Source organism: Podarcis muralis, chromosome 14 (genome assembly GCF_964188315.1).
Source record: "Podarcis muralis chromosome 14, rPodMur119.hap1.1, whole genome shotgun sequence".
NCBI classification, from domain to species: domain Eukaryota; kingdom Metazoa; phylum Chordata; class Lepidosauria; order Squamata; family Lacertidae; genus Podarcis; species Podarcis muralis.
This window is the reverse complement of record NC_135668.1, coordinates 42,794,399-42,808,562: the sequence shown is the minus strand read 5'-3', so window position 1 is coordinate 42,808,562 and position 14,164 is coordinate 42,794,399. Positions and strand designations below refer to the sequence as shown.

The window sequence follows — 14,164 nt, the reverse complement described above, 5'->3', positions numbered from 1 at the left end:
TAATTGCTCTCCAATAGAGGCTAAGGAAGGCTAGAATTGGGGAGAGAGATGCTGTTTTGATTTCTGGAGTTATCTTTTATTTCTAAAATGCTGAGACTGTGCTGGACAGCGCAAAACATTGTATGAATGTTTTGGGTGTATCATGTTATGTCTTTTGTTGTTGTTATTTTGAAGAGTTCTTCAAGAAAACTTTGAATAATGTAATAATGTTTTTATGGTTCTGGACAATGTTTTCTTCCAAAAGGAGTCAGTTCCTATGCTTCCAGTCACTTCAAACTGCACGATATTAATATCTTCAGTAAGGTTTGCCTTTAAATGTGAATGCAATCTCCCATTTGCAGCCAATTTGGGAATGAGTTTGCCATTAGTCTCATAGATAGACCAATCTCCTACACCAGGGATTAGTCTAATTCCCTTTTCTAAAGCCATCTAAGCTAATGCGCAAACCCACCTCTCATAACAGCAGTTATCAGTGGGCACGAAGAAAAGTTGTTTCCGAGAATCAGAGTGCTTTGAGGATTAAAAGTTAAGGTGATGAAAGAAAAGTGTTATTTTATCCTGTTGGGAGAACTTTAATGGTAACGTATCTGATTCTTCTCCTAATGCAGATTGCACTTCCATCATCTGATAGGGGACTTAATGGGATTTGGAGATTCAGATCTGTACTTTGCACAAGCAAACGTCAGGTCTTGCTGTCTTAAATGCTACATGAAAAATGCAAAAGGCCACAGTGTTGTTAGGCAACAGATAGTGTGGTACAGTGGTAAGTACTTAATTCATTCCGGAGGTCTGTACTTAACCTGAAACTGTTCTTAAGCTGAAGAACCACTTTAGCTAATGGGGCCTCCAGCTGCCACTGCGCCGCTGAAGCCTGATTTCTGTTCTTATCCTGAAGCAAAGTTCTTAACCTGAAGCACTATTTCTAAGTTAGCAGAGTGTGTAACCTGAAGCGTATGTAACCTGAAGTGTATGTAACCCGAGGTACCACTGTATAGGGTTTGAATGTCAGATTAGGGAAAGGAGGCCTCAGTCCAACTCAACCCTGAAACTCAGGCCCCATCTACACTCTATGAAACACTATAATACCATTTTCAACAGTTATGGATTACCCCAAAGACTCCAGGGACGTGTAGTTTGTCAGTGGTGCTAAGAGTTGCAAGGAGAACTTCTGTTCCCCTCATACAGCTACAATTCCCAGAGTTCCCTGAGAAGAAGGCTTGACTATTAAACCACTCTGAGAATTGTAGCAGGGGTCCATGAGGGAAACAACTCTCAACAGACTACAGTTCCCAGGATTAATTGGGGGGGGGGGGCAGCTATGACTGTCTAAAGTGGTATTATATAGCTTAAAATTTATAGTGCAAATGTGATATCGCTGGGTGACTTTGGCCCAGTCAATAACTCTAAGCCTAACCTACCTCACAGGGTTGTTTGTGAGGATAAAAATGAGTGGCGCATGAATGCTATACAGTGGTGCCCCGCAAGACGAATGCCTTGCAAGACGGAAAACCCGCTAGACGAAAGGGTTTTCCGTTTTGGAGGTGCTTCGCAAAACGAATTTCCTATGGGCTTGCTTCACAAGATGAAAATGTCTTGCGAGTTCCTGCAGGTTTTCTTTTCTCCCCCCCCCCTTTTCCCCAAGCCGCTTATCAGCTGATCCGCTAAGCCGCTAAACAGCTGATCCGCTAAGCCGCTTATCAGCTGATCGTTAAGCCGCTTATCAGCTGATTCGCTAAGCCGCTTAACAGCTGATCCACTAAGCCGCTCATCAGCTGATCCGCTAAGCCGCTAATAGCGCTAAACCGCTAAACCGCTAATGGGCTTGCTTCGAAAGACGAAAAAACCGCAAGACGAAGAGACTCGCGGAACGGATTCTTTTCGTCTTGCGAGGCACCACTGTATTGAGTTCCTTGGAGAATGGGAAGGATAACACAGCAATAAACCCAATAAAATATTCATTGCTTAATGGCTGCAAGTCTATAGTTATTTCATCCAGCCCTTACAATTGCTCTATTTACCCCCTTCAAGTTCTGTTGGGCTCCAACTTCCATCAACCTGAGCTAGGATAGGCAATGGCTAGCAGTGATGAGGTTTTTAGTTCAGCAGCATCTGCACCAGATTCCCTATCCCAAATGTAAAAGAATTCTAGAGCAAGCATAGATTTCAAGTTGAGGTCACCAAGATGTTGTTTTGGAGAGAAGTTCAGCAACACAAAGGTTTAACACCACTGCAGAAATGGGCACTCTCTAGAAAACCAACAACTGACAGAACAGAAAAATAATACATGTAAAAAATAAAAACCCTTTATGGACAGTGTTCACTCAATCATTTAAAAAAGTTATTGTGCTCAGAATATATCTGCAATTCTAATCCCATAGAATGGTGTGTTGTATAGGACTTTCCCAACCCACTGGGGATTTGAACCTAGATCTCTGTGATCCAGCACTTCATAACCACAAAGGTTCTCGGACTTCCGGGTTGGCGCGATCTGGAAATGGCGGATTCCCTCCGAGCTGCGGAGGGAATCGGTTCAGCTGAGGATGGGTCTTGCCGCGCCGGCGACGCGGGGACCCTTAAAAACCGCAGGCGCTGAAGCCTGCGGACTGAAGACTCGGTGGGCGCCTTAAGCGCCCCCCCGATCCACGAAGAGCCTTTTTAAAGGCTGCGGAGAGGATACGGAGGGTGGCGCGGCGCTGAGAGTCGATCGCTACCTCAGCTGAGCGAAGCCGCGAGCCATGACCGAAGAGCGCTGACTTCCTTCCTTGAAATTCGGATTGAAAAGAACAACCCGTGAGTAAGACGAAATTGGACTTTAAGAATTTTATCCCGTGAATTTGAGACGACCGGGGTGTGTGATAAAAGGAAGTCCCCACCCCCCCTCTTGCAGACGATCTAAAGCAACGATATAAGAACTAAGCTGGAGAGCCTACCCTTTGTGGGGTGAGTTAAAAAAAAAAGAGACTTTAACTTCCAAGATTTGGCAAAAAGAAATTTTGAGCTGGAGAGTGGAGTTTTTGAAGCTTTCTTCTTGTTGTAAACAACCCCCCCTCCCGGGCCCGGGAGCGTCCTGTTTTTGAGCTTGTGGAAGAGGTGCGGAGTTTGACAGCTGTCAAAGCTGTTAAACGGACAGTTTAGAGCGGAAAAATTGTTATTTAAGATCCCTCTGGACTAAAATGAGGTACAACTGAACTAAAATCGTTGGAAACAAAGTAACAACATTAAGTTAAAGGATTGTTGGAGAAAGATTACTAAGTAACCAGATTCCCTCTAGGGGGAACTCTGTGAAATTACAATGGCTGTGGAGGGAAAGTTACTAGTGGAAATTGAAAGAATGTTTCATTTGGTGGGAATTTTACAAGAGCAGAGTCTTGCTATGAATAAACAACTCATGACCTTGACTTATGGAACAAGCAGCTCTGCTGAATGTATTGTGGACCTGAATGAGAAAGAATCCACAGCTGAATCGGAAATGATATCTAAAGAAGTGGAAGAGACTAAACAAGAAAAAGAGAAAGTAAAGCTGGAAAGTACCAACCAGGAGCTGGCACCTGTGGAATATAAGCAAGGAGACTTTTGGATTACACCTACTACAAATCTGCGAAAGATGCAAAAGATAAAGGAGGAAGCCCCGGGAGTTTATAAAATACAGGAACTTAAAATAAAGAAATATGATTGGGGCCTCCACCTTGACTCTGACTCTGAAGACGCAGGCCTTGTGGAAATTTTTCAGCAGTTGCTTCCAAATGCCCTTGTGGGAAGAGAATATGGCTGGATGGTGATAGAACTCTTCCGTGATTCGATGACCGACATAAAGGATTACCAACAAGACCGGCGGAGAGGGACTGAAAGAGATTGGAAGGCCTCGGACGTGAGGAACCCTGGCTGAGAACTGCTACTTTGGACATGTATTGGGAAGGGACGAAAACCGGGGATGGGAGGGAGGGAAGAATAGAATTTTAAAAACATTCAAGACCTTCGGGTTCAGATAATATGACCTTTATTTTAAGACAAAATGGGAAATCGATGGAAGGGAATTTGAGTCCAACTTAGGAAAAATTTATCTTTTATTATAAAAGAGGTAATATTAAGATGGTTAAGAGGAGAAATACCAATTTGCTGACATTATTTTGGGAATTGGGATGCATGAAGGGGGGTGGGGGGAAGTCAGGGAACAAGGTTAGGAAAGTAGGATTTTTTGAAATTATACATGTTTTTGTCTTTTGTCTTTTTTGTGTTTATTTTGTCTTTATAAAAGGTGAAAAACCAATAAAAATTTTATATATATAAAAAAAAACATAACCACAAAGGTTCTCAGGTTGGGATCCTATAAACACTTCCTTGGGAAAAAATGTCATTGCCATTGAACTGAATTAGGCTTACTTCCGAGTAGACAAATGCAGAGTTGCACTGTTGGTGAAAGAACGGCGCAGAATAATGTCTAGAGGGCTCAATAACTGGCTTTAAGGGTAGGAAAATTACTTGTTGCCATTGCATACAACACATCCAATGGCAGTGAACACTCCTAATGTTTTTAAAATGGCTTATACAGTGTAAATAACACTCCGTTTCGTAAGGTTTGGACAGCATGAACACATTATTTGGCTTTAATACACCACGTTCAAAACGAAAACAGCTCACTTGGATGAAAAAAGTCATAACTTTGGGATCAATAGCAGGGCATTGAAGCATTTAATCACTCTGTTACTTAGCTAGCGGGAACTGGCTCCTCACACCAGAATCAATGAGCCTAATACATCCATTAATTTGGGGGCTTTGGGAAGAATGGAAGCAGCCGGGCTTATTCTATTAAAAGGAAAAACCAACCAAAGCCCCCAGTCATTGAAGCCAACCATTGTCAGAGGAGTATGAGCCAAATGAGTTTTGTGAGGGGGGGATTTTGCAGCCCCTACAAAATTCATAAGAAGCCAATGCTCAGCGTACTCAGAATAATCCAAGGTGGATTATTTGTGGCCTGGCGCCCGCACTCCTGATCTTCTTGGAGACACACCGGGTTGCCCTAGCCAGCCCGCCTTCCCGGCGCCGCATTGGGGGTTCCCACCCAAATCTATTTAAATGAGCCAATCCATGGTGGGGCCAGGGGCGGGGCCACAGGAGTGGACCGAGAGTAAGCAGGCTTCACTCAGGTCCACTCTGGTATCTTAAAAGGGGGGCGGAGCCAGCGCTCAGAATAGACCCAGTAGAAATAATGGACAGGACTAACTTAGGCCCATTTACTTCAAGGAGTCTACTCTAAGTATGGGATGGGGGAGGAATTTGATTCAGTTCACGGTTACAGGCAAACCTACCCCATTTGTGTTTTCCGAAACAATAAGTCAACCGAAACACAGAAATCCTTTTTTTAAAAAATGCACTTCTCTGAATTTTGCAAAGCAGTTCCTTGGTCCAAGTTATGTGTACAAAAAAGCAAGGTCCATATAAATGCATTTGTTACTGAAAACAACATACCAAGGTGCACTATACTGGGGGGAATTGCTTTGTAAAAATATGTGTATTAGAAAAAATTGCACATGATGATGTGACTATTCAGAGAAATGCACATTAAAATGCTGATGAATTTTCATGAGAACTTTAAAAAATTACACACACAGAGAGAGAATTGCAGACTGATGTGGAAATGGAATGGACCAAGCTTAAGATTGGAAAGATGAGAAAATGAGAGGAACCAAAATTGAAAGCTTTATTCCAACCCTACTCAATTTCTAACTTGGCTGGATACAAACCCATAGAATCATAAATGGCGCTGGAGGTCATCTAGCCCAAAAAAGGCAATATATGGAGCACCCATGACAGCTGCCTGCCTCTGCAACAAACCCTCAGTTGCATATATTTTCATTGCAACTGTTTTATTATCCCCCCCCCCCGTGAAGACAGGGGAATCAGAAAAAAAGCTCTGAAGGCCAATTCTTAGCAAAAGCAATGCGAAAGGAGCAACCAGCCCACTGCTTGTTTTCCACTTTAGTTTGTAGCTTCTCCAGCTGGATTTTTAGAATATTATAAAATGTCTGGGTCAAACTACCCTGTGTCATCTGGCCCCAAGTCAACTCTCAACCATTGGGAATGCTGTGACTGTTGCTCTGCGTATCCTCCAGAAACACAAGTCTGGGGTTGCCGTGAGGATCAGCGAAGTGGAAGAGAGGGTTTTTTGACAGCTGTCCAGGGAACTCTGCAAGGCTTCCAAACTTCTCTTTCTGGCGTGGTCCCCAGATGGAGGTTCTTCCTCACTCACCCCTGGGGTAGCCTTGGTGCTTATTCATATTCTCCCTCTAGGATCCTCCTTCAAGCATCCCAGCACATTTGGGCTTTGGAGCCTCAGAGCTGAGCGAAGACCTTTCTCTCCCAAGACTCTACTAAGGTACAACTGTCAGTTGAGCTGCAACTGCATTGCTTTGGCATTTGCAAACACTTGACAGTCTATCTCCAAAAGACTTTTTAGATACACACACATGCATGCACATACAGTCATACCTTGGGTTGAAGCAGCTTCGGGTTGAGCATTTTCGAGTTGCGCTCTGCAGCAACCCGGAAGTAATGGAATACGTTACTTCCGGGTTTCGCCACTCACGCATGCGCAGACGCTCAAAATGACGTCACGTGCATGCACGGAAGCGGCGAATTGCGACCCGCGGATGCACAGACGTGGGTTGCATTCATTTCAGGATGTGAACGGGGCTCCAGAACGGATCCCGCTCACATCCAGAGGTACCACTGTACACACATATTTCAAGTTTCCCCTGCATGCAAAGATAGGCTCTGGCGGTTTGAGCGAATGAGACCAATAGTGGGTCCAACAGTCAAGAAGGTGGTTCCTGCATGTGCTGAAAGGCAGATTGGGCCCGTCAACCTGGGATAGTAGCTCATCTAGGAGAAGGAAAACTCTGATCCCAAACCTCTGCAATCTTGTGTGCCTCCTTCCGGCAACTCCTGCAGCCAATCTGATGCCAAAGGTATTGCTCTGCTTTCCTTTGGACCACATCAGCGCGGCCAACAGATGTGTCTTGTCAGGTGGGCAGCCCAGGACCTCCATGCACACTGCCCAGGCAGAGGTTGCTTTGGTGCTACTGACACCGGTTTGGCTTCACCCCTGGAGGCACACTCCATTGTCTCTTGAGACAGAAGGATGCCAAAAACGTCAAGCTCCATTGTAAATAAAACTACTTAAGATGTTTCCAGGCTGTCACTATTTTCAGATGGGATTCAATCACATTTGCCCGCACAAATTCAGGCTGAACGATTACAGTGGACAGGAAGGTCTTGTGCAACAAACCCATTTCTTCTGACCCCATCCTCCTCCTTGCCGAGTTCTGCAAGGGCAAGGCTGAGGTGGAGGAAGCTGACAGCCAGGCCCAGCCCCAGCCCCTGCACAGGCTGGCAAGTGGGGGCAGGCTGAAGGCAGACTAGGGTTGCTTCAAGGCAAGACAGGAGCTTCTTCAGATCAAGGGCCATATTCCCACCTGAGCAACCTTCAAGAGCGATGGGCGAGGCCAGAGGCAGAGATGGTCGGGGCAATGGACGCAAATGTTGCCTTTATACAGTAGGCCCTCTCTACCCAGCATCTAGGCAAGCGAGATCAGGATTCAAGGGCACATTCCAGCCAGGCAAGGACACTCACAGAGGGGTCAAATTGAGGTCAGTGGGGGGCATGGCCTGGAGGGAGTCCCAAGAGACAGAGGTCTGGACAGCCACATCTGGCCTCAAGGCCTTTAAGCTTCCCCACCCCTGGTTTGAGGGGAACATTGTCCCAGGATCCCCCGAAAAGGACTATGTAATAATAATAATAATAATAATAATAATAATAATAATAATAATAATAATAATTTATTTATACCTCGCCCATCTGGCTGAGTTTCCCCAGCCACACTGGGCGGCTTCCAATCAAGTGTTAAAAGCAGTACAGTGTTACATATTAAAAACTTCCCTGAACAGGGCTGCCTTAAGATGTCTTCTGAATATCAGGTAGTTGTTTATCTCTTTGACATCTGATGGGAGGGCGTTCCACAGGCTGGGTGCCACTACCGAGAAGGCCCTCTGCCTGGTTCCCTGTAACTTGGCCTCTCGCAGTGAGGGAACCGCCAAGCTGCTTTTTGAGATGAAGTTATTTTCTCAAACTTTTTTTCTCTAGGCCACACTTTCTGAATAAAAATTTGGTTGCACCACACAAAAAATTTAATTGATATGAAATATACTGGGGTGGGGGAAAGCAACTCCTAGCAGTACCTGATTTATAATATAAAACACAACTGCTTTATAATATGATCATGGGACGTCTGAAAGTATAAACCAATGCAGCTACATAAGAACACAAACCATTCCCCAAATACAATATTGTCTTCGAGTCTTCCTGCCATGCTTGCCCTCCTCTCCTGCCACACCAATGTGGTGCGCTACACCCTTTGAGAACCACTGTTCCAAGGTAAAACACATTTGCAAGCAGATCTCTTCTTCTTCTACCAAAGCCCACAAGCCTCAAATGCTCCTTCCGACAAGGGAAGCTGACTCGGCAAAGGCAACCCCGGACTTCCCAGCACTCACAGAAGGGGAAGCCAAACGTCAGACCCAATACGTTCCCACACTGGCGGCCACAACCAAAAAGAGATCGTCCCCAGCGCACGTAAGACGCTGTCTGGATTTGCAGCCAAATGTTTGCATTCAGAAGCCTCCTCCATGGCAGGCCTCCTTCCAGACTGACGAAGTTGAATGTTGGGGCAGATAAAAAGGAAGTGCTCTTTCAGACGGTACATCATTACGCTATGGGATTATCTCCCACAAGAGACAGAGATGGCCACCAAGTTGAATGGCTTGGGATGGGATTAGTTCACAGAGGATAAGGCTGACAAGGGATATTAGCAGCTGGTGCTGTGGTCTAAAACCACTGAGCCTTTTGGGCTTGCCGATCAGAAGGTCGGTGGTTTGAATCCCCGCTCCCATTGCCCTGTTCCAGCTTCTGCCAACCTAGCAGTTTGAAAGCACACCAATGCGAGTAGATAAATAGGCGGGAAGGTAAACAGTGTTTCCATGCACTCTGGTTTCCGTCACGGTGTTCCATTGCACCAGAAGCAATTTACTCTTGCTGGCCACGTGACCCGGAAAGCTGTCTGTGGACGAACGCAGGCTCCCTCGGCTTGAAAGCGAGATGAGTGCCGCAACCCCATAGTCACCTTTGACTGGACTTAACCACCCAGGGGTCCTTTACCTTTTTTCTTTTTTACATATGCAGTTTGCCTCTGCTGCACACCTGTTGCTGGGAATTGCAAGCGAGGAGAGTGCTGCTGAGCTCACCTCCTGCTTGAAGGCTCCCCCAAGACATCTGGTTGACCAATGAGAGAAGAGGATGCTGGACTAGATGGGCCAATGGCCCGGGATTGTATTCTAGCTTAAGGCCTGCAACATGAAGCCCAACCCTCAACTGTCATCTACAACAGCCATTCTGCCAGGCCATGAGAGTGAGGGGCAGCCTCTCTCCTGGGCTTCAGGCAGAGGGACCCTTCCAGCCCTAATGGGAGATGCCAGGAATTGAACCTGCGACCTTCTGCATGCAAAGCAGATGCTCTACCCCTGAGCTAGACCCTTGCCTTAAAACACAAGCTGCTGTAAGCTCTGTGTTCCGGTGCTCCTCCTTTCCCTTCCCTCCTCTTTGGTACACTTGAGGAGATGAGAAGCTTCTTCCTTGTGATATCCAAGCTGTGCAAACTGTGGTTAGTTAAAACCAAGGACAGTCCATGTGGGCCCCTCCAGATGCTGCTGGACTCCAACCCCCATCAACCCTAGACAGCATGGACAATAGTCAGGGATTGTGGAAGTTGTAGTTCTGCAACATTTAGAAGGCACCATATTGGCTACCCCTAACTTAAATAATGGTTGTTGAAAACAAGTCCAGATCAAAATGTGGTTTAAACCAGGGATGGGGGAAGCTTTTTGGCTCCATGGACCAGATACTTATTCAGATCTAGCATTGTAGGTCAAATTTGCCTGGGGTGGAGCTACCCACATGTCAATCACTTGGTGTCACAATGACAACATCATGTCCGATCCAGCAGTTTACAGTCAAAGCCTGCTTTCTCTTGCCAATGCACGATTGGGAGAGCAATTTAAGGCTCATGGTTGTACATTGGTAGGTGGGCACGATTTGAGGAAAACAGCCTCAAAGTTTAAGCCAGGGTTTCCCAAACTTGGGTCTCCAACTGTTTTTGGACTACAATTCCCACCATCCCTAACCGCTATGGATGATGGGAGTTGTAGCCAAAAAACAGCTGGAGATCCAAGTATGGGGAACCTTGGTTTAAACAAACCACATTTTCCTTGGGTTTTGAGGAAGTGTGACACCATGGGAAACTATGGCTTCCAGCCTCATTCTTTGGGGACTGAAAAAGGAGGGCGAGAGGAGGGGGGCTGCATAAGCTAGATGCTTGCCAGTACTAATTTTTGTAGTCAGCACCATGTCTTCCCACTGCATCTGAACCGAGCCTTTAAACAAATTCCGCTAAATGATATCTTTGAACAATAAATAGAAACATTTGAACTCAGAAAACTTCGCCCAACTACCTGCAGAGTAAGGCTCCTGCTTCTCAATGTAAATGAACTCTTTCCTTTCATATTTGGCTCTGATCCATTGTTCCCGTAGCAGCCTGTGAAAAATGAAATAAAGGAAAAAGTGGGGGGATCAGATATATGGTTAGGAATCAGCCAGGAATGTATTAATTCTGCATCGAAAGCAGCACCGTACAGAAATAAGTTGAAACACAGACTGGAATCCTGGTTCCATTTCTGTTTCTTCTCTTAACATCTTGAGGGGGGGGGGAAGAGGGGGGAAATATAACAGATCCCCTCTCTGAATACACAATTGATTTTAAAAAAGAGAAAGAAATAGAAGTCGGCTCCCCAGCTACAACAATAAAACTTTGCAAGCATCGCACACTGTTTAGATTTTGAAATGCTGGCCCAGGAGGCAATGCCTTTCTCAGGCTGCAGATGCTTCCAGACTGGCGCTCATTTTGGGTAGGATTGAATCGCATGCTGGCAAATTCAAATCGGGCCATTATAGTTGCCTGACAGGCATTGCGCAACAAACCCACTTCCCCAAAAGGCCGGACTTTGTGCGATAAGGAAGGTAACGGGAAAATGCATTGGGAAGTGCGGGTTAGGATGGGCAAACCTGCCAGTTTTGGTTTCTCTGAGTTTCTCATTTTTCCAATCGTTAGTTCAGTTCTCTACATTTCCACATAGGTTGCTTAAAAAAACCCCAACCCAATTCTTCATGTAAAGACATCAGCATTTTAGTGAGAATTTCTCCTAGAACTGTAGAGTTGGAAGGGATCCCAGGAGCCATCTAGACCAACCCCCTGCAATGCAGCTAAAGAAGAAGGAGAGTCCACCATTTTCCAAGTGAGTCCCTTTTACTAAGGCAACATATTTTTTGTTCGCAATATTACCCAACATACACATCTTTGCGAGGCACTTTCTTTTAACATGATGGATTTTTGTGTGATATTTTCCCTTCTTTTATGCACACGTTACCCTTCTACATTGGTTCTGGTGCAAATTACTTGGCCGGAGAACCACACTCAAAATTCGGAGGTGCACAAATTTCAAGGAACTGCTGAACGACAGTTCGTGTGTTGTTTTGGAAACCGGGGTTGAGTAACTTCGCCTCGCAGAGCTACAATTCCCAGGGTTCCCTAGGAAAAGGGGTTGTTTATTAAACCACTCTGAGAACTGGTAGCTCTGTGAGGGAGCAGAGAAGTCTCTTAACAACTTTCAACACCCCAAAATAAAATAAAACCCTACAGCTCCCAGGATTCTTTGGAGGAAGCCATGACTGTTTAAAGAGGCACAGCACTGCTTTCCTCAGATAGTACAGATGGGGCCTAAGACAACTTCCTATGTTCAACATCTTCTTCTGCTCTGAATACGGTATACCTGAAGGCCTCGGTCAGTATACCTGAAGGAGCGTCTCCACCCCCATCGGTCCAATTGGACATTGAGGTCCAGCGCCGAGGCCCTTCTGGCAATTCCCTCACTGCAAGAAGCCAAGTTACAGGGAACCAGGCAAAGGGCCTTCTCAGTGGTGGCACCTGCCCTGTGGAACGCCCTCCCATCAGGTGTCAAACTACCTGACATTTAGAAGACATCTGAAGGCAGCCTTATTTATGGAAGCTTTTAATGTTTAATAGGTTATTGTATTTTAATATTCTGTTGGAAGCCACCCAGAGTGGCTGGGGAAACCCAGCCAGATGGGCAAGGTATAAATAATTTATTATTATTATTATTATTATTATGATGATGATGATGATGATGATGATGATGATGCAAAGGAAGGGCTCTGCCACTGAGCTATGCTAGTCAGTCTTGATCACAAAACATGGCTCCTTCCAGCTCCCCGGCTGCTAACACCCCAAGTTTTATGCAGTATATCCTCCACCCTGCTCTGCTTCCCTCTTTGGCTCACCACAGGCTTCCTGAAAAAGCCCTTTACGAGGGCTCCTGCAGCACAGCGAAATATTTCAACAAATATAATTTTAACTCGGCCGCTTCCTTTCACGCACACCCTGAGAATGCAGCAGTCTGCAATTTTTTTACTTCATTTAACCCTGAGCAATCCACTGGAAACTGTGTGTGTGTGTGTGTGTGTGTGTGTTCAAATCATCGCCTTGGAGCACAGTGGTGTCTGTCCTCCCCACCCCTCCTGTGTTTCACAGCTCCCCCCGTCTGCTGCTGTTCACATCAACATGGCTTCATTAGTGTCAGATTCGTTTCTGTTTATGTATACACCAGCGGGCATTGATGGGGCAGGGATGTCTCTGCCCTATGCAAAGGCATTCACGCCTTGAGTAGAGACGAATTAGGAGCAGCTTAAAGGCTCTAGTCCATCTTAAACTGGCTTGAGAACACGTCAAACAGAAGTATTCATTAATGAAGTACAGGATGTGTATGCTTTTGGATAATGCTGTATGAACGCAGATTAAAAAAAAACCCTGGTGGTCATCTAGTCCAACCCCCTGCAATGCAGGAATCTCAACTAAAGCATCATCCAACCTCTGCTTTAAAAACCTCCAATGAAGGAGAGTCCAACACCTCCTGAGGGAGTCCGTTCCACTATCAAACAGCTCTTATTGCCAGAAAGTTCTTCCTGATGTTCAGTTGGATTCTCCTTCCTTGTAGCTTGAAGCCATTGGTTCGGGTCCTACCCTCCAGAGCAACAGCCTTGCTCCATCTTCCATGTGGCAGCCTTTAGGCCATGGGTAGGCAAACTAAGGCCCGGGGGCCGGGTCAGGCCCAGTCGCCTTCTAAATCTGGCCCGCGGACAGTCCAGGAATCAGCATGCTTTTACATGAGTAGAATGTGTGCTTTTATTTAAAATGCATCTCTGGGTTATTTGTGGGCAATGGCGTAGCGTGGGTTGTCAGCACCCGGGGCAAGGCAAGTAATTTGCGCCCCCTAACCAGTGGATTTTAGTAGGGGCAGAGAGCTGCGAGTGCGAGCGTGCGCCCCCCAGATGTTGCGCCCGGTGAGGCCAGCCCCCCTTGCACCCCCCACACTACGCCACTGTTTGTGGGGCATAGGAATTTGTTCATTTCCCCAAAAAAATATATTATGCCCCCCCAAGGTCTGAGGAACAGTGGACCGGCCCCCTGCTGAAATGGTTTGCTGACCCCTGCCTTAGGCTATTTGAAGATGGCTATCATATCTCCTCTCCATCTATTTTCCAGGCCAAACATACCCAGCTCCTTCAACCATTCCTCATAAGGTTGCCCTCCTCCATGCATGTTCCAGCTTGTCAATATCCTTCTTAAATTGTGGTGCCCAGAACTGGACACAGCATTCCAGATGCGGTCTGACCAAGGCAGAATAGCTCCTCTCTCCCCTTCTCCATCCTTCGGCACCAGTATCAGCTTTTTAAAATTTTCTTAAAGCATTTTTTAAAAATAGCGGCAAGTGCTGAGGAGGCAAGGCTGGGGGCTGGAAGGGAGACCCCAGGGGCCAGAGCCTTCCTGCCTGTGTCAATCACTACATCACCAGGATCGACAGCAAGCCCCACATTTATGCTGCTAACCAAATTGGCCCTACAAGCCACTAGACCTCAACAGAGGTTCCTGTTGACTCAAAGCTCAAGACGCAAGTAGCTTCAGCTGGGTATCAGTCCATTCCT

At 46.0% G+C, this 14,164-nt stretch overlaps 1 protein-coding gene across 2 annotated transcripts in view; it reads right to left on the bottom strand.

Moving 5' to 3' along the window:
- ADAP1 (ArfGAP with dual PH domains 1) overlaps window positions 1–14,164 on the bottom strand; it is a 71,068-nt gene that overhangs the window by 40,966 nt on the left and 15,938 nt on the right. For both annotated transcript variants that reach the window (XM_077918547.1, XM_028705353.2), the window contains exon 4: window positions 10,561–10,643. In XM_077918547.1, coding sequence (XP_077774673.1) covers window positions 10,561–10,643 — 83 coding nt within the window. The remainder of the gene's footprint in view (window positions 1–10,560; window positions 10,644–14,164) is intronic.